We start from the raw sequence: 21690 nt of genomic DNA, 5'->3' as shown, positions 1-21690 counted from the left end.
TGGCCCACAAATCTCCTTTGTTCTCTCTGCTGCTGATTTTGGCCATTGGCCATTTTTGACAATACAAGCAATTGATCAAATGTTTTAATACAGTGAAATTGACTGGTGGGCCCGTGGGAGGGCCCATCTTTTAGAAATTATATCTTCATGGGACTCAAAACCAGTACTCTTGTCACACGGGAATGGGACATTGAAACCTGACCAAAGTGCAGTTTACAGTTATTTATTCATTCATCATTCTATACACATCAATGCTTTGGTTGTTAGTTGGAAGGTTGTTTCATTTGAATCCTTATCCAAACCTTTTCTTTACAGGACCTTTTAATTTTTCTTCCACTGTCAACTATTTATTTTTTTTCTTTTTGTTTTTGCTATTATTTGGATACTCACAGCTTAAAGATGGGCAGGAAACTTATGGGGATGACTGTACTGTACTGATACCATCCACTTCAAATACTGATCTGTGTGCAGTTTTCTTGTTTAATTGTTTTCAATGTATACATGATCCTGTGAGAAAGCATGATCTGTAGTAACCAGGGTTTACATCCATGCAACATTTTGTTTAAAGTGGATTTGAATAGATCAAACTACCTTTAAATCCTCGGCATTAGTCCTTATAGTGACTGTAAACCAGATGAACGTTATTAACCTAATGGGACATTTTACTTAATCGAGCCCTAAAAAGAATGACAAAGCGGCCAGGTACAGGGGTTTAAGCCTTCTATAGAGGCAATCTGTGCATATGGTGCTCTGCTGCTTTTATAGCTTGATGTCACTGCTTAAAACTTTGGAAAAGTTTAAACTCCGTGCCAAAGTAGGAGATAGTGTCATGCTCTTATAGCACAACCAGGAGTGGTGGATGACTTTGACAGTGTTGGGTTTCTTTAACTTTAATCTTTTCTTAACGTTGATCCACTATTTGAGTTGCCAAACATTGGCCATACCATCAAGAATAATGTATTTGTCACCATCATAATCTTTTCTTTACATAAACTGAATACATGTTGAAAGGAAAGAAAATTATGTTATGGGAACTGTTGTTGTGGCTGGTTGTAGCAGGATACTACATATGAACAACAATGAACTAATCAGCAGTGTGCTGTGCAGTGCTTTTAAAACATTTAACAACATTACCCTGGTTTCTATAGGGGCAGGCAGGTCTGAGAAACCTTGAGTCCCATTGTGTTCACTATAGCATCAAACAAGGCTTACCAGGGCTCACTCATTACCCATGTCATCTCCCCTTATAAAAATGCTTTTAGTCCTTTTTACAACAGGAATGAGCACCCATCTGTGCAATAGCCTAAACACTTTTCCTATTGTAATTACATTTGCTGTAAAATTTAAGTTAGCTCTAACCCCATCAAGACCCCCTCGGCTCTGCAGCGGAAACAGGGTTAATGACTCTACCATCTCTGCTCCTCCTCCGAGTTGCTCTGCTATTGTTAAACCTGCCTGTGCTGGTGAAGTGTGCACTGTCTGTGTTAGGCGCACTGTGGGAACGTTCATTAGCAAGCTAATGAAGAGCATCCTGTGTTTGTGTGAGTATTTCATCTGCTCATACTGCGCATCCATCATGATGTTATCTTATTAAAAGTGTTTGAGGCAGGTTAAATGCAATATTCAGCTTGTTTTATGGTGCAAAGGTCAAGTGTTAGCCTGCTTCATTCCCCATCTTACTCCTATGTGCACTCTCTTTCTTTTTATCTCTCTTAAAGATCATCCAATCCTTATCCAGCCTCTGTACTCTCTTCTAAGTTCATGTCCAACTTGTTTCTCAAGCTTCCGCTCCCCATCTCTTCTTTGATATTTGTTGCTTTTTCATGGGAAATCGTTTTTTGACTGAAGTGCATTGGCTATGACTTGGCAAAATGTACTGTCTGTGTGTGAGTGTGGTCAGGGCCAAGAAAGAAATGGGATTGTGTGTTTAATTGAGCCACTTTAGTCTAAATACAAAGTCAATATTGAACTGTCTGGGCTAGAATAGGGGAATGGACAAAAGCCAGTAAAGAAATGCCAGCTGTCTGAACATAAATAATGAGGAAACTGATAAATAAACAAGATTGAAATGATGGCACTGCACTTAGGCACTAGATTGCTTACGTAACCAACAAATTTACATCTCTTTGCCAAAATGTAAAGAGATTAGTCAATCACTTTGGTGAATCTCATAAAGATGAGATTCAATTGGAAAATCAATGTAAAGACAATGTTTTTCCAAAAGCTTCACTTATAGTCTTGTAGTTGGGGCATCAGTGCAACAGTAGTGACACAACCATGTTACAGAAGTTGAACAAGGTGATCATGAGCTTGTATCCAATCACCATCACCCCAGTGTGTCACTTACAGGAAACCTTTGAGAGACCTTTTAATTGAAGCCTATGGGATGTGTTCTCGGGTCACGATCTGGTTACCGCTGGTTCCACCTTAAATGAAGCAGCCTGCATGAGTCCATGTTCCCAAAATATACGGATGAAAGATAAACCGCCCCCCTCTCCCTCCCCTTGTCATTTTCTCTGTGTGCAGTGCTCCCACACTCTTTTTCTTAATCCCCCCGTCACCCCCCTTTTTTCAATTTTTTTCGGAGTCTCCTCCCATCCCCTAATCTCCCCCTTCATATCATCTCCCTCATTTCTCCTCCTCTTCTATGTTCCACTCACTCCACCCATGGGCTATTCCCCTCCTCTTTCTCCTCCCTCTCTCCTCCCAACCTAACCTCTACCCGTTCTTCCTCTCGCCTCCTCTCTCCCCTCCTCCACCTTTCCCCTCCCCTCTGTCATTAGCTAGTATATAAGAGCGTTGCATCCCTCTCTACCTCTCTCACACACATACAGTGTGTTTGCTGGGAAGGGGATAGTCCAGGGGAAAACTAGGGATTACATTGTCTACCTGCCTGTGAAGGAATTATTTTCCTCTCTGGAATTTCCATTAAAGAGGTACAGCCTTTTCCATTCACATCATGATAGCACTAAATAGTAGGAAATGTGCAGCAATTACATTAATGTTAGCTGTGTAATTGTCCTCTGGTGAGGGTTTCTTGGGGGGTATTGTAAGGCTTTAATGCGACTTTAACTGCTGCAGCATACTCTAGCATAGTGAGACATAATATTCTATTTTGTTGCATGTGTGTGTTTATATTTTCACCTGCTTACAAATGTATATAATGCAATTTCTAATGATTTTTGTCCAATTCATGTTGTATATCTGGATTTTTCTGTGTGTTTGCTTAACGTGACTCTAACTATAGTTGGTTTTATGATAATACATATATTTTTTTCAAATTTCATTCATCTTGTGCTTCTCGTTTCCTCCCCTTGCCTTGTCCTCTTGACCCCTCTTATTCCTCGTTTGAACATCCATCACTAAATCTTTCCTCTCACTTCCTTTTTTTCTTACGTAACCATGCAATAACAAATCCAATGTATGCTTTTTTTTCACATGTTCCCTCAGATCTTGGAACAACATCTTAAAGGGAGACGTAGCACTTCTGGCCAAAATTCTTCCCTATCATCAAATCCTTAAAAAACATATCAATATCACCTGATCTGCAACATATTTTCCGGGCCATCAGGATCATCACTTGCCAGCACCACAGAACACATTTGACATCATCGAGGAGACCATGAGCAGCAACTACAGCGCCACTCTCTTAGGCCCTGCCCCCTGGGGCTTCAGGCTGCAGGGAGGGAAGGACTTCAACATGCCCCTCACCATCTCCAGGGTAAGACAAAAACACACACACAAAAATGTGGACACACTTTGACAGACACAAACACATGATGATATGTCTACTCCAACACACTCGTTAGTATTATCTACGATGCGATAAAAGCACATGTCCCGGTTTTATCTTCGCACACACATGCATATACACTCATTCATGGCAGTGCAGCTGTAGAATGGCATCCCAGCGATGCCATATGTTCCGATAAGTGATTAAAAAGATGAAAACTGATTTTCATGCTTTACCTCCTTCCTTTCCCTCTCCCTTTCCCTCTCCATCTTTTCACCACCTCGCCGCATTTCTCGTGTCTCCTTGGCTCAACCCCCATCGCCACACTTGTGATAGCTCAGCTGAATCATATGCCATCTGTCATGTATTGACCACACAGGAAACCCCTTTCTTGCTCTCTGTGCATTCCACTTCACTGTCTGTAGTGAAAGTGCAGCAATCAAAGGTCTGGCACACACATCTTGGCTTCAGTCCCTTGTGCTTGAACAAGTAACTTGATGGTCCCTTGGTTTCAATGCCTTTCAGTGTCTACTCCTAACGTTACCTCTTGTTGCCCTCCCAGTCTGCTGTTCATTCACACATTAACGTTCACACAGACACAGTATATTTCTCTCATCACTTTAAGTATAGGACAATCCTGAAACATGATAAATCCTTTTTTTTAAGTTTGCTTAGGCTCCTGTTACGTTCTGCTGGGACAGTGCGGCTTCTTTGGCACGCACACAAAATACGACACATACAGGCACTGCACCCACATATACACATGCAACTTATTCACATGCACACATACACAAATTGGCAGTGTACAGACTTATGGCAACATGAAACTGATGATGAATGGCTTGCCAGGTCCTGTGCCAATCCCCCTCGAGGCCGCTTTGGGTTGCCATGTTTGTGTTATTACTTTGGATGTGATACTTTTCTCACTAACTGAAGCCATGTGAATTCTTACCACCACAGTGTGATTGTGTGTGTGTGTGTGTGTGTGTGTGTGTGTGTGTGTGTGTGTGTGTGTGTGTGTGTTGTGTTTGTGTTTGCGTCTGGGAGCGTGTGTTATCTAACTGAGAGAGAAAAAAAATGACAGACAGAAGACAGAAATAGAAAATGAAAGTGAAAAAAAGAAAGAGACTTGCTAAAATTATACAAAAGCAATTATGTACACAGAATTGCACTGTCACATCTGAAATAACAAATTATGAGTAGTATTCTGAATTGCAAAAAAGGAATGAAAAGATGATAAATGGAAATAAATGGTGAAGTTGCACAGTGAAGGTTTTCTTATTCCCACAGAAGTTGGCAGTAACTTAACTATAATTGTCTCAGCAGCCCACTCTGACCTTTACTGCAGTATCACAATGACCGTTATATGGTTTGAGGTTTCAAGACGTTGGCAGGAGTGCGAGTAAGTACTGGGGCAGTTTTCGGCGCTGATATAGTAAATGTTTGTTATAGGTCTACTTAAGACCATGACGTGTACAGTAAGTGGATACTATGTTTTTGAGTAATTCCAGATTAAGGTCAGGTCACGTCTAAAAAATTAAGCTCAAATGAGTGAAATCTTTTCAATAAATCCGCCAAAAGTGAAGCCAGAAACAAAGAATGTTATTATATTTCTATATCTGAGGATCAGTGTACCATCACTTCTTTGTGCATCAGTAGGTGTAAACAAAAATTTCAGCCAATTAAATCAACACAAACGTTCATCTGTCCAACATACCCCATTGGTTCACAGTTCAAAAAAACAAAACAAAAAACAGTAATTGTATCCAAACCAGTGTATTATGTGTCAGTTTCTTGAAGATTTTAAATTAAAAGTGCATCTGGTTTGGGATGACTTAAACAGAGTGAACTTATTGAACTTTGAGTCTCTAAAAGGAGAGAGAATGAAAGAGAAATGAAAAATGTAGATTAGCAGAAGACAGGAAGAGGAGGTTGAGTGGGTGCATGTGACTGACTGCAAGGTGACATTGATATGCAATGCACGGGAATGAATCCACGCCCTGTTTTTAGAGACTAAAGGTGACTTGAGGGCTGATGACATCCAGTCTGTATGACACAAACATATGATGTCACTCCACAAGTAATTTATCTAGATCTGCCTCCCTACCGCCCTCATTCTTATCATAACTTCATCCTTTACTATTTGTTTTTCTCCCTCCCCCTCTGTATCTATGTACGTCTCTATTTCATTTGTCTGTGGCTGTTAGATCTTACGTAAGACGTGACTCACTCCTCACAAACAATATAGTTCAAGCCTAGATACAAGAATCAAACCAAACCCTAATCTTATCCGACCTATTAAATCCAGTTTATGGTGATGAAGGGCAGCGCTTCTGACCGCTAATCACTGACACACACACACACACACACGCACACACACACGCGCGCTCATATAGACTGGCACACAAAACAGAAACACATACACACACATATCGCTCTCTGCCAGCCTAACCATAGAGTTGGGTTTAAGAAGGTACCACAGAGTAGGGGTTATTAGAGAACGCAGCACTACTGCCAAACCACACTTACCCTAACAGCAGCTGTTGCTAAGCTCCATACATATGTGAATATACTGCATGTTTTGCTCATGGCAAGTCTTAGCCACGGTATTATCACATTGTACCGGTACTGCATCCTAGGGTTGAGTAGCTGTAACCACAACTGTATGTCCAGTGCAATCTGCCCAGGGACTACTGTTTTTGCAAATTGTTCTCACCACTTCATTTTCTTTCTTTTTTTTTTACGTTGTAGAAAAACTGTTTTATAACAGGCCAAGATTGACAGTGCTGCTTCTCAAAGTGCCAATGAAATGTTTTACCATTGCATTCCAGTTTGACGCATTCCATAAAAGGAGATATTTGGAGAAGAAAGGAAAAGATTTTAGCAAATGCCGACAGTGTGAAATAAAGGGGTTGTTAAGTTCTCATCAAGTATATTTATTGATAGTCTGCAGTAGATCTTATTGATCTTATCCTGCATTCGTTAAGCAGGGTTTTCCAAATAATTCTATAGACAGTCATACACTGTAATACGCAGCAGCAAAAGAGCTGGACAGTGTAACAGTCTAATTTACATCTAGGCTAGTATGTTGTAGTATTCAAAGTGAATTTCAGTAAGAACTCTTGTAAGGGTAAGCAAGTAAGGGTCTCGCTAAGAGATAAGTGGCTATTTATAGAGTTAAAGAGAGTAATGGAAGAGTAAGCTATAATAGTTTGGTTACACAATTGTCTCTGTAAGCACTAGACTACCTTAATACTATGCCTTGTAGTAAAGAAACCATTTAATGGATGCTGAAAAGATTTTGTAGAAAATAGCCCACAGAAGCACCCCAGTTACCGTTAATCCTCATTAAAACCATTTATTTTTAAATCCATTTACTTGTTTTACGGATCAAAGGAGTTTCAAGAACAAGGTCCCTCATGTGTAGAGACAGAAAATAGCTGCCTTCTACTTCCCAGTTACATTTATAACACAGTGAATCAATATTTAAACCTTTCTGAGGGCAGCCCATTTACAGGATCCGCTGCTAAAATAATTTAAGGGGAGGCAGCCCAGGGGAGCATGTGCATTAAGCTACCAAGAATAGATGCATCATCTCACAGGTCAGCTCCCCTGACCCCACCCACTCATGACAGATCTGGATCTGTACCTCTCGAGCCCCTGGGTCGAGGCTGAATACTGAACAGAGTGCATCTTGGGTAATTCAGAAACTACATGTATAAACTGCAAAATGATGTCAGAATAGGTCGTTTAGATTTGACATTATTATTATTAATTATTTTTCTCTCTTATTTATTTGTTTATGTATATGTTGATAGCAGTAATACATTTTATGTTTTAGATGAGTATATATACCTTTCATGAGAATTTGAATTTCTTTGGGTTCTCTTCCATGCTTAGTCTGTAATAAAGCATCTGAATGTCACCACAGGATAAATCCTACCTCCAGAGCTTTATTAAGAAATGTCCGTGAAGATAAAAACAGGTTTTGAAGAATTGGTAATCACACGTGATTGTTGTGCTGTGACTACAGCAAGATCACTGGACAGCTATATCTATATTAAAACCTTTTCGAGGAAGAATGCAGTTCCTGGAACTGCATCAGTGATCGCTGCCTCCTGCCTCCCCAGAGATGCTTTTCAACAGGCGATGATAACAACTGACCACAGTGAGGGGTCTATTTAAAAGACTGTACAATTGTATACGTAGTTTCTGTCTTTCTGCCTCCTTCTATTGCTTTCTCTTACACCCACATTGCATGATGGACTAAGTTTAAAACCTGCAATGTTGCAAACTTTGTGCCGTAACCTTTTCATACCAGACTACCAGAGCCAGTTGACAGCTCCTCCATGTGACTTAATAACTTAAATGGATCTTAATCCAACAAATCCCATGTTTACCTCCGAATATCTATCTATCTTAGTGAAATAGCCCCAGAGCCAAAATCAACAACTTATCATTTCCACTCACACAAATCAATCTGTCGGTGCTTGTGTGTGTGTGCTTGTCGGGGCAGACTTGTTATATTTGGACAATGTATCAGACTTGACTTTTCTGCATTCACAGCACTCAACAATTCATCTTACACTCCTTAAGGATTGTGAGATTTGAGGTTGCATTTCAAGATTTGGCGTTCACTTCTTGTGGCTTTTTGTGATGTCACTATGCTTTTATTGCTCTTAGTTATTTATAACCATTTGTGAGGTTGGTTTGCACTACTATGCCAGTGATGAATTGAGAGAAAAGAGGGGGATTACTTTGTGAAAATATTCTCATCCTGCCATATTGCATGTTGACAGCTATGTGTTCTTGTTGGTGACCTCACTAAGGCTTTTCTGTCCTCGCCGGTAATGGACTGACTAATCCAGTGTAAAAAGCACTAGGTGTCACACATGCCAATACAGGAACCATGCTGAAATGAAAATCACACCTTAAATGCCTTCAGCAGTCAAAAACCTTTACAGTTTTACAGTTATAATTTACTTTTCTTTCATGAAATAGCACTTTTGAAAGGCTGCTTCACTGATTCATGCAAGATGACGAAAACTTAACAAAGAATTTTATCAGTGTTAGTGCAAAATATAAAAGACACTGAAATAATAATGAAAAAAAGATGTGACACACAGCATACCTGCACAACTTATCGCTTCTTAACTTTTTTGAAGGATGTTATTTAAGTGTAACTGGAATGAACAGAATTATTTCAGGCCAGAAAACGTTTATAACCCTGGCAGACAAGCACAGCCAGGTCATAACACGCACTGCGGTAAATTTACAATGAAGAGACTTGAATACCCTATTGTTTAATGCAGCTATAATGTATTTTCCACAGTAGCTGCTAATTTCCACCATGTCTCCTCTGCCTTCCTCCCAGGACTCTGGCTTCAGGGCTGGTATCATAGAGTATTGGTTGACTACAAAGACTGATAGAAATAAAACTTGAATGGCTGTGGGTAAGCAGTTCAATAGAAGGACAAGGAATCTGCTGGCGTAACAGGAGTAGCGCTTTCCTCTTTGGCTTTTTGGTATTTGCTCTTGATGCTTTATTTGGCCACTGTGCAGTGGACTCTTGACCCTGAAATCTCATGCCTACTGGTACAATAGAAGAAAAAAAGCCTTTTGTTAGTTAGTTGATGCTATGGGCTGCTATAATTCTTCCTGAGAAGAGATCTATCTCATTCAGCATCAACTCTGTCTTTCTGAATCACAGATGACCTTGCATGAGGCTTTCTCTTCCATTTTAAGGTACTGTTCAACTGCCACTGTGCCCAGAAACACACTGTTTTTATTCCTCTGGATGACTTTTTCATCCTCTTAGCTACAAACCTTGATTAAAAGCATACTGAGTAATAACACCCACATAATTTCTTTAGAATATAGAAAAGTAATTGTTACTCTTAACTCATTTTAATGCTTTTTGGCCAAGTTTCTCTTCTCTAACTTTAGCATTCCAATTAGAATATATCATAAACAAGTTAAAGATGATTCAACCTGTAACTTAAAACCACCATTTTGGATGAATTACAGCCTCTGTAAGTGTGTGCCACTGATGACGCACAACTAACTTACTGTGCGTTCATACGGAATAGGAACAATCCAGTCTTGTGTGCATATGGCTGTCTTCCTGAATGTGTGTTCACCAGCCTGCCAATGCTAAGTCCCCCAGCACCACGACAATCACATCATTGAGCCTGGCTGTGAATGTTGGCTTGTTCACTTCTAGTTCAGCAAAGTGCAGGTAGTTTATACAACACAAAATAATGTCATGTGGATTTGTTGATGCTGATCCTGTGTGTATTTCTGTTTTTTTTCACAGTATAGCCCTCTGTTACATCTAACCCCTTGCTTCCTTTCCATGTTAATGCCCATGTAAAGGAAAAATAATTGCTTCAGTACTTGAATACTGTGAAATGTGACATGTTTAATGCTTTCCAGCAGGTTTAATCAGACAGAGGGTCAGAGTTTATTTTGTTGGTGTGTATTTTTCTTGAACTGCCTACTACTTACAAAGTTAGGCTACATTTACACTGCAAGCTTTAGAGCTCAATTCTGATTTATTGCCATAATCCTGATGTGACCCACATGATAAACGTCGATCTAGAGTAACAGAAAAGTCTGATGAACTCTGATATGTTAACACTAAGGTCGCATTGCAAAAAACTCTGATCTGTATCTGATACCACATATGGAAGCAGAATTGAAAAGATCAGATTCTATGTGATTTGTGCCGTTCACACTGTCATGAAAATATCTGATCTGAGTCACATATGACCAAAAATAATCAAATCTGGGCCACTTGTGCCTGCAGTGTGAACGTAGCCTTAGTGGTATTTTATTTTCCCCAAAATGACTTATTAACCTGTAGAGTCCTGTTATCATGACTGGGTCCCTGTTGACTCTACCTACATTTGTGCCAATTGTGTTACATGATTCAGCTGTTCTCCAGGAATGCCGCAAAGTCCCAGCAAAAGCAGGGAAAAAGAAGGCTGCCAACAAGTAAACATGAAGGTTAACAATGGAGGTCTCAGATTTGTCCAAAATTCTGCTCTACAAATTTTTTTTACAAGAAAGGAAATGAGTTCAACACGTTTGTTAGCTTTCAAGCATACACACACAGTGCATTTAGGGGGGTAATACTGAATGCAAACAGAAACTTTGTTAACAAGAAAACTCCACATGGCAACTTTAAGCATTTATCTTTGTGCATACGTTGTCTTTATTTGCAACTGATCCATGGGATTAAGAATAGACACAGTGTGCTAACTTTGCAGCACCCTGTTGGACATCTCTATCTTTATCACTGTTAGATAAACAGTCACTTTGAAAGCCCATATGAGATGAATCATTTGGTTTCTACTTCTTCTTTGTGTATCAGGAAAGCAGCTGAATCTTAATAATACTTATCAGCTTGTATCAGAGTTGGATTATGCTTGAATGGGGAGGCTTCTTGTAAGTATGGCAGATCTCTTGGCCAGATTCTCAATCTTTGTGTGCAAAGCTTTATGTTTAATGTGTACAATGTGTGTTAGTGGGTTTGGCAGCTGTAGCTGCAGTGGGCTATCTATGGGAACTCAATCCGTTATAGCCTTTTCTTATTAGAGTCTCTAGCATTAACATACAAGTCAGGCAGTGATTATGAGACACCGGTGTGCACATAGCTTTAGGGGAAAGAAACAGTCATTTTCAGATACTTTCATTAGATTGAAAGTATGTGTGTGTTAGTGTGCCAGTGTAGGGGTGTGCATGCATGGGTACGCTGCACATGTGCAAACACACGCCATGCATATACTGTTGCAGGAATGTTCAATCATTCAGAGAGATCCACTATGGGCTGAGGCCATTTAATAACGAGCCATATAACATTATATTGATTCTCACTCTCAGCTGCCTTGATTGTATAATATTGTTGTATCATATATGGCATACTGTAAATACTTTTGCAGGTTTTTGTGTTGATTTGACTAGCCTGCAGTAGCTGTACTGTACCTTTCTATACATTAGTAATTTAATGGACTTTAGTTGATTATACCTGATGATCATTTGCAATAAGTTGACATTTAACCCTCAATCAGTCTGCTGGAATCAGCCAAAAGATTGAAGTGAAATGCACTGTTACAATTGAAAAAGAGCAGTGGATTTTCTTGGATGAATACTAGATCCTGTTTCAGGTATTTCCACATGCTGTTGGGATAACTGCTTGATTTACTTCATTCAGGAGCATAAATTGCAAATGAAATGTTGCCATACACAGTTTACTACGTGTTACTGATGGACTGATGGGTTGATGGGATGTCTGCCCCTGCTTCTGTCTTCTGCACTTTCTTAATCTTCCTACTCTCTCTGCTGACTTTTTCCGTCTCTGTACCTCCTTCATAAATCTCACTCACAAACTCTGTCTGTGGTTCTTCATCTAACTTTTTTGTTGTTATTTTGCTATTTATTTTGTTGCTAAGAGATCAGAGCACCGTAGCTGTCGTGCTGTTTTCGTGCACATGTTTAATTTTAATTAAATTTTAAAATCCTGGTTATAAACTTAGAGCTGGCCAATAAACAGAAATGTTTTTAATTAAAAAAAGATATTGATAGAAGAATATTATGCAAGGGTTCCATTTTTCCTACTTATAACTTTCTATTCCCACATCAGATTCAAATATACAATACAGAAACATTTGCTGTCATATAGCATCACACTAAAAGATAACCCACGTTAAGCAGCAAGATCTGTAAGTGACATAAATATTTCTGAAAGTTGGCATATGGAAGCAGCTTCTCTGGATGTTTGGGTTAAAGGAACAATCTAGGTATTTATGTCTCCTGCTCTCAGTGTTTCAATCATAGCGTGATGTTAACCATCTGCCTGTCATCTCTGTCACTCCTTGAGCTGAAAGCAGGCATTGTTCAAAGCACTCAAACTGGTCAGTGTATGTTCAAACCAGACAATGTTTCAGCACTCCAGCAGGCCTTTATTGCTGTGTGTTGGAACCATTTTTTTTTTTTAAAGCACTTAAATCAGACAGCATATGTGTTGAAAACTGAAGTTACTGGAAGCATAATGGCATGTTCATCTGTAAAGTCTTTAACACACTGCATGTGTTTTTTTGTTTTTTTGAATAAGTGTTGAAACGAGTATTGAACCTTTAACTTTCCCATGAATATATAATAAGGCAAAAAAGTAGTTGTTAATAATACAGAATACCATGCAATGTTGTAAAAAGAGATACCAGCTTTTAAAAATTGTGACATTTAGTTAAGATCCCTAGGGAATCCCTAAGGAACTTTCATTTTGTTTTGATGGCGGCCCCTGTGGACACAGGTTGTCACACCATAAAACAGATACAAACAGCTTAGTTGTTTGAGTTAATTTGGGCAAAAGTGACTTCCTTCAGTGACAATGAGGCGAGCAACAACACTTTTAGATAACAAGTAGGCATTTATCCATTTTGGATGTAGAAAAACTTCATTTGGAGCTTAACAGCAGGCAGAGATCAACAAGTCTTGTGGGACTGAGGTGAAGGGAGGTTTCACAATTCCTGAATTTTTCTCATCTGTTTTAGTTGTCTCACTGTTGGAATTTTGGTGGTTCATCAAAGGGTAGATTCTGAGAGGATTATTAATATAAGTCATGGTAAAATGTTAACGGACAGTCCCTGCACATTTGGAGCTGGGCTCAGACGCTGTCAGGGAGTGTGCTTGATAAAACAGCATGAACGTTCAGACATATAAAGTATATGTGTGTCTTCTGTGTATTACCGTCTCGAGTGGAAATGTGTGTAGTGTTAAAGCTGCTGTTTTCTGTCATGGCCAAAGCTACAGAGCTGTAAATCAAATACCCTGGGAAAGTTGAAGTGCTTGGCTTGTTGCATCGACAGATCATTTAGATTTCTGTTTCTGATTTTCCCAATGATTTGCTGCACTCTCTTTGATATGAAAATTGAAACTACTTTGAGCGCTGAAATCTTTTTAATCACAGTGATTGAAAACAAATGTTTGCTTTTGAAACAGATTTCCTACCAGTACAAACAATTTCTTTAGACAGATTAAATACTTAGAACACAAATTAAAAAAAAGAAATTCCCTGTCTGTTTTATCCGGTTGTATGGGCTCTTTTGTGAGTGTTTTTGTGTGTATGTGGAGAGAGAGGTAGCTGTTGTGGGTGTAGGGGGCAGGAAGAGAACGCTAATTGGGGGAAAAAAGAAAAACATTTTGCGGTGAGCATTTGGTCCATAACCAGATTGGTTTAGCATGAACACACCCCTTGAAATGAGTCAAAATGTACACAGAATAAAGTACCCAGTAGCAGTTTTTCTCTGTTTCTCCTTCCTTTCCATCCACGCAATTTTTAATCAGTGTCAAGTCAATCCCTCATTACTCTCTTCCTCCTGCCCTCTGTGGTTGTGAGTGATGTTGCGTGTGTTGGGCTAATATGACTATAAAAGGTTGGGGCCACAGAGCCTTAACACTAATCCGGGTGCAGAGCCTCTTTTATTAGCCATGCCCGTGTCTGTCTGTCTTTGTGTGTGTGTGTGTGTGTGTGTGTGTGTGTGTGTGTGTGTGTGTGTGTGAGTGTGTGTGTGTGTGTGTGAGACAAAGATAGAGGCAAATGAAACAGACACAGAGGGGGGTGTAACACACCAAAGACTGCTAAACCCACATTACACTCTCTTATCCTTGACTGTCATTTCTGATTCAGCAGAAACACATTTTCTTGTAGAAGCACCAAATTCAATAGCTAGAGTTAAAGTGATATATGGTGGGTAAGAACCACTTCGTAGCTAGCCACAATAGTGGTTTGTGTGCATGAGTGTGTTCAGTGAAGTGGTGTGTGTGGTCCTTTTGTCATGGTGTCTAAAGAAACAAATGACCTCACTCCCCTCTTGACACACATGGACCTTCTTTGTGACCAAGAATGGTCAGAAATACAGCTGCACACTTTTTGTTCTGTAGATACTTCAACGTTAAATAAGTCCCATTTTATTAAAAATACAACAGCAACAAAGCAAAATTGTTAGCTTGTTTGATTGCCTACACTTTGGTATTATATTGCAAAAAAAAAAGTTATATCAATAATTGTCATGAAGGAAAATTGTTGTAATGATATGGTTATAATAAATTGGTCTTAGATACAGTACTTGGGCATCATGGGAAAAGAGATACAGCGTTTAACATCCTACGCACAATTCCAAATGTGTCACTGTCCTGCCTCAACCTACTGATAAGAAAGGCTCTGGTTTATATGACACATGCTGCTACAATTTATTGTCCTGTCTGTTGGTGTGGGTGAGTTAAAGGGGGTAACAACTCTCATTAACAGATACTCATACAGTATTTCATGTCAGTCAGAAACAAACAAAGTCTCCTTATATGATATTTATGCAGGAATTAAAGGTGCATAAAGTGATACTGGAGAAAGATAGCTGATTGGGTCGGCCCAAAGCTTTGGTATTTGATGAATGATGCTCAGTTATCAACTATCTTATTGACCTGTAATTGGCTAAAATCCCCCGTCAAGGGATAGATTATATAAAGCCTAAAATAGAGCAAAGAGGAGGTGCAGAAGTCTAATTTTCCCTCTGACCACTTATTACAATATGCTGAAACGTTATTATGGATACTAAAACATTGTGGTTTAAAATTATTGATCCACTCCTTCTGTAGATAAAATTATTATCATTATAAGGTAACAAAAACACCAAAAGATTTATTTTCAGGCGATTATACACAAGTATGAATATTATATTCCATTTCTGCCAATAGATCCTCCTAAATGTTACACACTGGACCTTTGAAATAATTAGTCTCACCTGTATAACCGTATTATAAGTAGATAACACAGACGTTAACGTTAACAAGAAAGAAACAGGGCTATTTTCAACACAAAAATATAGCATATAATTGCACATTTAATCTAATTAGGTTTTATTTTGGCATGGACTATTGCCCACTGGTGTGACTGTTAAGTGCTTAGTTGCCTCGCAACTGTTCTCCAACACTTGTTTACAAAATATGTTCAGCATTGCTCACAAATTGATGGACAACACCAGCAGTTATGTGTGTGGAAAATGTTACAGTTGTTCCCCCAGCATCGTTATAATTATATATTGAAGAATTGATACAGTACAGCATTTGTGCACGTTGAAGCCATGTTGAACCATGGGGTTTGTATTAAATACCAGCACTTCTGTTCAACATGAGTTCTTTTGTGGAGCTTGAATCTGTTTCAAATTAACCAGCTTCCCCAAGAGTGGAAGTGGAACAATTAAACTTTGTTTAGATGCAGATATTTAAAGCATACCTCAAACATCATGGAAGACACTGAAAACCAGAGACAAGAGAAATTGAGTGTATGCATATTTTATGATGCATGCAAACTACGAGATGTCTGGCTTGTAATTGCTGCTTCCTCAAAGCTAATAAAACTGGTATGTGTCTACACCACGTAGCGTCCCATTAGCTATTTGTCACCTTTTTAACTGCGTTTTGCACGGAAAATAATGGCGTAATTGCTTTTTACTGCGACTAGATTCACTTTACTTGATCTTTATAGTAGCAATAGTAGTAAGTGTGTGTCAAGATAAGCTTAATTTTATGTTTTTGCTTACAGAAGCAGACATTACAAAACACCAACCTCTTAGTGTTGGAATCTGCCTCCAAACTCTAAATTAAAGGTCCCGCATTAACATTGCTATGTGTCAACGTTTATATATATAATCTTCAATGTTTATGCAACCAGAAATTCATTAGAAATGTTATATTCATTCAGCCATTTGCCTTTCTGATACATTTACAATGCATGTATGTGAATTAAAGAAACATCAGTTTCTTTGTGTTAATGTCATTAAACATTCACCCAATAAGAAATGGGTACATACAGTAGTGGAGAATCTGGACACAAGGATTGCATTATGGCTGTGATCTTTTTTCTCACATGCTGTGGTTAAGAGACCTTTTGAACTTTTCTTTTTTCTCTAACAAGCTGTAAGCCCAGTACGATAGCATGTCATAAAGAAGAAACAAAGGTAACTCAAAGATGAAGGCTCCTGCTATTCGACACGCATCAGTGAACATACAGTAGACCCTCCATCATGTGGTGGAGGACCAGGTCTGTCATTAGCTTTGTCCAAATGCTTCTGTAATGGAATGGATCCATAAATCCTGTGATAAATACAGAGTTAATGTGTACTTCCGACATCACCTTGACCCACCCTCCTGCTCAATAATCCTGACTGTAATGCTGCTGGTTACGTAGATCATTTAAGCTGTTTGTGGTTTTTTGTGTTTCCGCAGCTGACAGATGGTGGGAAGGCCGCTAAAGGTGGTATTGCCGTTGGAGACATGGTTCTGTCTATTGACGGCATCTCCACAGATGGCATGAACCACCTGGAGGCCCAGAACAAGATCAAGAGCTGCACTGGAAACCTCAGCCTCACCCTGCAGAAGTAAGCCATGAGCACACACATATGTGTAGTTATAAATCCGAAACCAAGCCACTTCACTTTACAATGATTTAGCGTGTGAACATGAACGGGAAGCCATTTGTCTCCATGACAACGCCGGATCCATACACTCCCTTTCAGACATTCCCAAACAACCCATCTCTGCATCAGATTTAAAGTCTATGCTTCCCCTTTCAACCCCAGACATGCCGCATACAGGCAGATGTTCACTGTTGTTGCAGGAGTTAATCTTAGCTCTAACGCACCACAACACCATTAGTTCTGCCTGATCTCCCATTCCCTGAAGAACAGAGGAATAACTGAAATCACAGCAAGAGCATCACACATGCGGACCACCCCCTCTTCCCCAAGGCCCACTCCTCAATATTTGGTGGAATTCTGTTGTACAGTGGAGCTGATTTATCACAAGCAGTTGCGTTACTGTGTGTGTATGTGTGTGTGCGTGTGTGTGTGTGTGTGTGTGTGTGTGTGTGTGTGTGTGTTGGTTCTCATGTGGTTTGAATTGTCTGGGTCTTTGGCAGCACTTGTAGGCATGTGTGTGTTTTTACTTAAATACTGAGAGATGTTCAGGGCTCCTATACTTGTCCTTTTGGATTTGAGATCATGAAAGAAGGAGCAGATTTACAGTATACAGCACACACACAGGTAAAATTAACTGATTTTGCTATACATGAAATCAGAGTCGACTGAAGTAATAAAACACGTCCTTTTCTTTCTGTATGTTTTGTTGTGTCTGCCCATACGTGTGTCTGGATTTCACATTCTGTCCTCCGTCGATGACTTTTCATCTTTCTATCAGCCCTCCCCTCATTTGAGGCTAACTGTGCATGTCCTCTAATTTGAGTCCAAATGATGACAGACTGAAGATGTTTGCTTTTGGTCGACTGGAAGAGAACACATGCTGTAATACCACAGGGCTTATAGTAACTCAAGGTCAGTGTGAGGGTTCCTGTGAAAGAGATACCCATGATCAAACAGTTTTTTATGATGCGTGAAGCAGGTCTTAGCACTTGGCTGAAGGTCATCAATGGATGATATATCTATCAAAGTGGGAGTTCATATTCTGATGGATGATTTTTACACTGAAGAAGGTCAACAAGTATTGCTGACAACGATGTGGAAGATATACAACCAGCACTGAAACTAAGATTGTTTTTGCAGGGAACAGTAGCACTCATTTGATTCATACCTTTAAGCTATTTCAATTACACAGCACAGCCTGCCTCGGCATATTAATAAAACATCACAAAAGGTTTCTTACTGATTGATTTTTACAATAATTAGTTTTAAACAGATTAGGGCAAGTGCAGTTTGTATTGTGAAGTCCTGGCTCGTGGTTTAGTGGAACAATACTTCCACACTCTGCATCTGCTTATATAGTTTGTCTCCCTAAAGCTGCATTAAAACTTGGATGAGGCGACTAATAGATTCAACATTTCTGTGCTTCATCTAAGGCTTGTTATAGAGTGAAAGAGGCTGATGTGAGCGCGGCTCTTTGTAAGACTCTTCACATAACCAAAACCGGCCAGCCATTATTATGACTGTCACATCTTCTCTCAAAGGAATAGTTTGACAGTTTGGGAAATATGCTTAATTGCTTTCTCAGTAGGCGTTAGGTGAGAGGATTGATATCACTACAACTTTAGGTGGTTAGTTTAACATTTTATGAAAACTGGGGGAAACAGCTAGACTGTCTCTGTCCAAAGGTACAAAATGAATCTGCTGCTCTTCAGGAAGTCACTGTACCTAGCCAAGAAATAGCCCAGCATAAAACCCAGATTATACCACAGTTTGTTTTTGTTGGTACAGATTAAATAAATGTGATATAATATATTGTTTAGTGTGCTTTAAAGGTGCTGGTAGGTGGATTTTTTTAGCTAATGGTAAATCTTGATCTTGTCCTCGATCAAGTCTTGACAAGAAAGGGAATAAGTGTATTTCTCAAGGTGTCAAAATATTCTTCCGTAATCTTTTCATTGTTAATGTTTTTCAACTGCAGTGACGACCAGAGCTAGCTTTGTAACTGTCATAGACTTTTGTTTCCAATTACTTCATTAAGACACCAAAAGATCTGCCAAGTGCCGGTGTAACTGAACAAATCACATGTAAGGGAGCGCTTGTTTTGGAGACCAGTTAAAGGATTATCTGTTCTGCATCGCTCTTTTGTGGTGGACATCAGCCCTTGAAGGGTTGATTCATGCCCTATTGGAAACACATGGAACGGCTTGTTTCATTAAGTGGCAGTATTATATTATTAAGGCTGTGTGACCAGGCAGCCACGCTGGGGACAGCTGGCTCCAGCTTCTGCTTTACTGGGATGCTTTGGGGTACAGAAGATTGACAGTAATCCCTACGCCTTCTCCAGACTGCATTTATAATAAAAAATAAGATCAGACTTTCAAGGCTTCTTTCTATTTGTTGCTTGGCATTCATTGGCACTATGAGTTAGACATACTGTATATCCAAAGAGTGTCAAGCCTTGGTCAACATCTGGGATTTAATGGGTTTACATGCGTAATGGAAAGAACCAATCTAGTCCCTTGTTTCTGTTAGTTTTTATAGGCGTCACTTGCTTCTCTTTTCATTTTTCCTTTCTGCCTGCACATTTTGATTGGGTTTGCCACTGGGTCACATAGCTTAAGGAATGATAACAGTGAGAAGATACAGAGAAATGTTAACAATGCATGTGGTGTCTGCATGTGTGTACTTTAAAAGGAGACAGGTTGTTATTTCTTTTCCAAATAAAGGGGTGATAGAGAGAAGAGATGGTCAGCAGATGTGTGAAGGACAAGAAAAGGAAAAGCTGTAAAATAAAGTTGCTTCTTGAAAAATTTAAACTGACATGGAGCTGAATTTGTCCCGGCTACAATTATTTTTAGGATGACATGGCAGATGTAAAGAGGGCCAAATTATCCTGGCACTGACCCACCTCTCCATCCAGTAAAAAAAAAAAAACCTGGAACAGAGCAGCGATTTATTAACTGAGAAGTAAAGCCAGGTATATGCATGAATGCAAATGCCATGGTTACTGGAGTAATCATCACGCACCAACATTAATTTAGCTGTCTGTGAGGCTTTCTTTATTTCTACAGTGGAAACATATTACAGTAAAGCAAGCAGCACTGAAATTACAGGTAACAGGTGCCAAAACAACATGAACATGTTTGTTGTTGTTCCATTTATTCCAGCTCAGATCAGCCAGTTCTAATCAGTGTAAGGACAGGTTTCAAAGTTCAAGTGAGCACACAGGAGATCCGTGCATTACTAAAAACAAACAAAAAATTCACTTTGAGGAGCAGCACATTTAAGATGTCTTTGATTTTCTGTGACTCATTTTCATTTCAGATTTTTTGATGTAGGTTTTTGACGCAGGTTTTGGATCTCAAATACATCAAAGGCTGTTTTTATCAGCTCATTTCATCCAGGAATAATCCCTTTTTATTCTTTTATTGATCTTTTTTTAAACCTACAAAGATTACAAAAGTGCTTCACAGTTTTAATAGTTTCCATCTGCTTCACGTAGTCTCCGGATTACCATTGTATATTCAGAGTGCACAGACAAATTGTTCATGATTTGTGTGAGTTTCACTCCTACATCTCAGCATATAGGGCTGATCTATATTCGACTACAGCAGCAAGTGTCTGGCAATGTAGTGTGTAAATTGAATTACACGGTTGTAAGTCTGTCACTTTATCACAGTGAGACTGAATGACTGAGTGAGAGATTGTGTAGGCTTCCAAAGATCAGTATGATCAGTAACACATAACAGTGATTGAGTTAAATCAGCCTCTTTTTATTGACTGTATCTGTAAAATAAGTTGCATTGAGGGTGATTTATTTATCTCCTGCATAACTGGGAAAGCAGTAGGGGAATAAATAGTAATGGTGACATGACTTGTTATTTGTTGTTTTACTTAACATTTAAATCTTTTCCTGAGTTTTTCTTCTGTCCAGGAATGCACTCTGTATTGTTCCGTTAATAATAGCTCTCAAAACACAAACTTTCGGTTTGTGACCTTCGGAGGCTCGATGGCTTTCCGTCAAACAGTGTCTGTGTGTGTATGTGGCTCTCCTGCTAAGAGCGTGAGGTTTAAATACTGAAAGAAGCAGGAACAGGATAGAAGGGAGGATGGAAAAAGCTAAAAGAAGTCGAGGGAGGCAAACTGAAGTAACAGCATGGCAAAGAGTTGAAAGAGAGACACATAAACAATGATGGAGATGGATTCTCCAAGGTCGACGGTTTTTGATCAAATTGGTTGCCATCTGCAGTTTCAGTAAACCATGGATCACCCTGCTTGACGGCACCATACGAGAATGTTAAAACATCACTGCTCCATGTTTAGATTCATATATATCCATAAAGTTTTACTGTGAATACTGATGCACAGCTGTGGAAAAAATGCAGTCAAGTTTCTGGGAATTTCGTTTTTCAGTGAAGGTTTTTTTCCGTTTTTAACTTCATTGTCAAACTGAATTCGGTTTGATGAGACCTAGAAAAACAA

The 21690-nt window shown here is 39.3% G+C and overlaps 1 protein-coding gene across 5 annotated transcripts in view; it reads left to right on the top strand.

The window, feature by feature from the left end:
* The window catches only part of pdlim5a (PDZ and LIM domain 5a), a 66199-nt gene that overhangs the window by 4896 nt on the left and 39613 nt on the right, over positions 1 to 21690 (top strand). For 4 of the 5 annotated variants that reach the window (XM_051421634.1, XM_051421633.1, XM_051421632.1 and 1 more), the window contains exons 1-3: positions 2809 to 2936; positions 3451 to 3721; positions 17018 to 17169. In XM_051421634.1, coding sequence (XP_051277594.1) covers positions 3623 to 3721; positions 17018 to 17169 — 251 coding nt within the window. In that variant the 5' untranslated portion in view covers positions 2809 to 2936; positions 3451 to 3622. Of the gene's footprint in view, positions 1 to 2808; positions 2937 to 3450; positions 3722 to 17017; positions 17170 to 21690 lie in introns of those variants that run through there. The other variant, XM_051421631.1, reaches the window with a different exon arrangement.

This window comes from Dicentrarchus labrax, unplaced genomic scaffold (genome assembly GCF_905237075.1).
Source record: "Dicentrarchus labrax unplaced genomic scaffold, dlabrax2021, whole genome shotgun sequence".
Taxonomy (NCBI): Eukaryota; Metazoa; Chordata; class Actinopteri; family Moronidae; genus Dicentrarchus; species Dicentrarchus labrax.
Note: the sequence above shows the minus strand (reverse complement) of the source record. Positions and strands in the feature narration are given on the sequence as shown.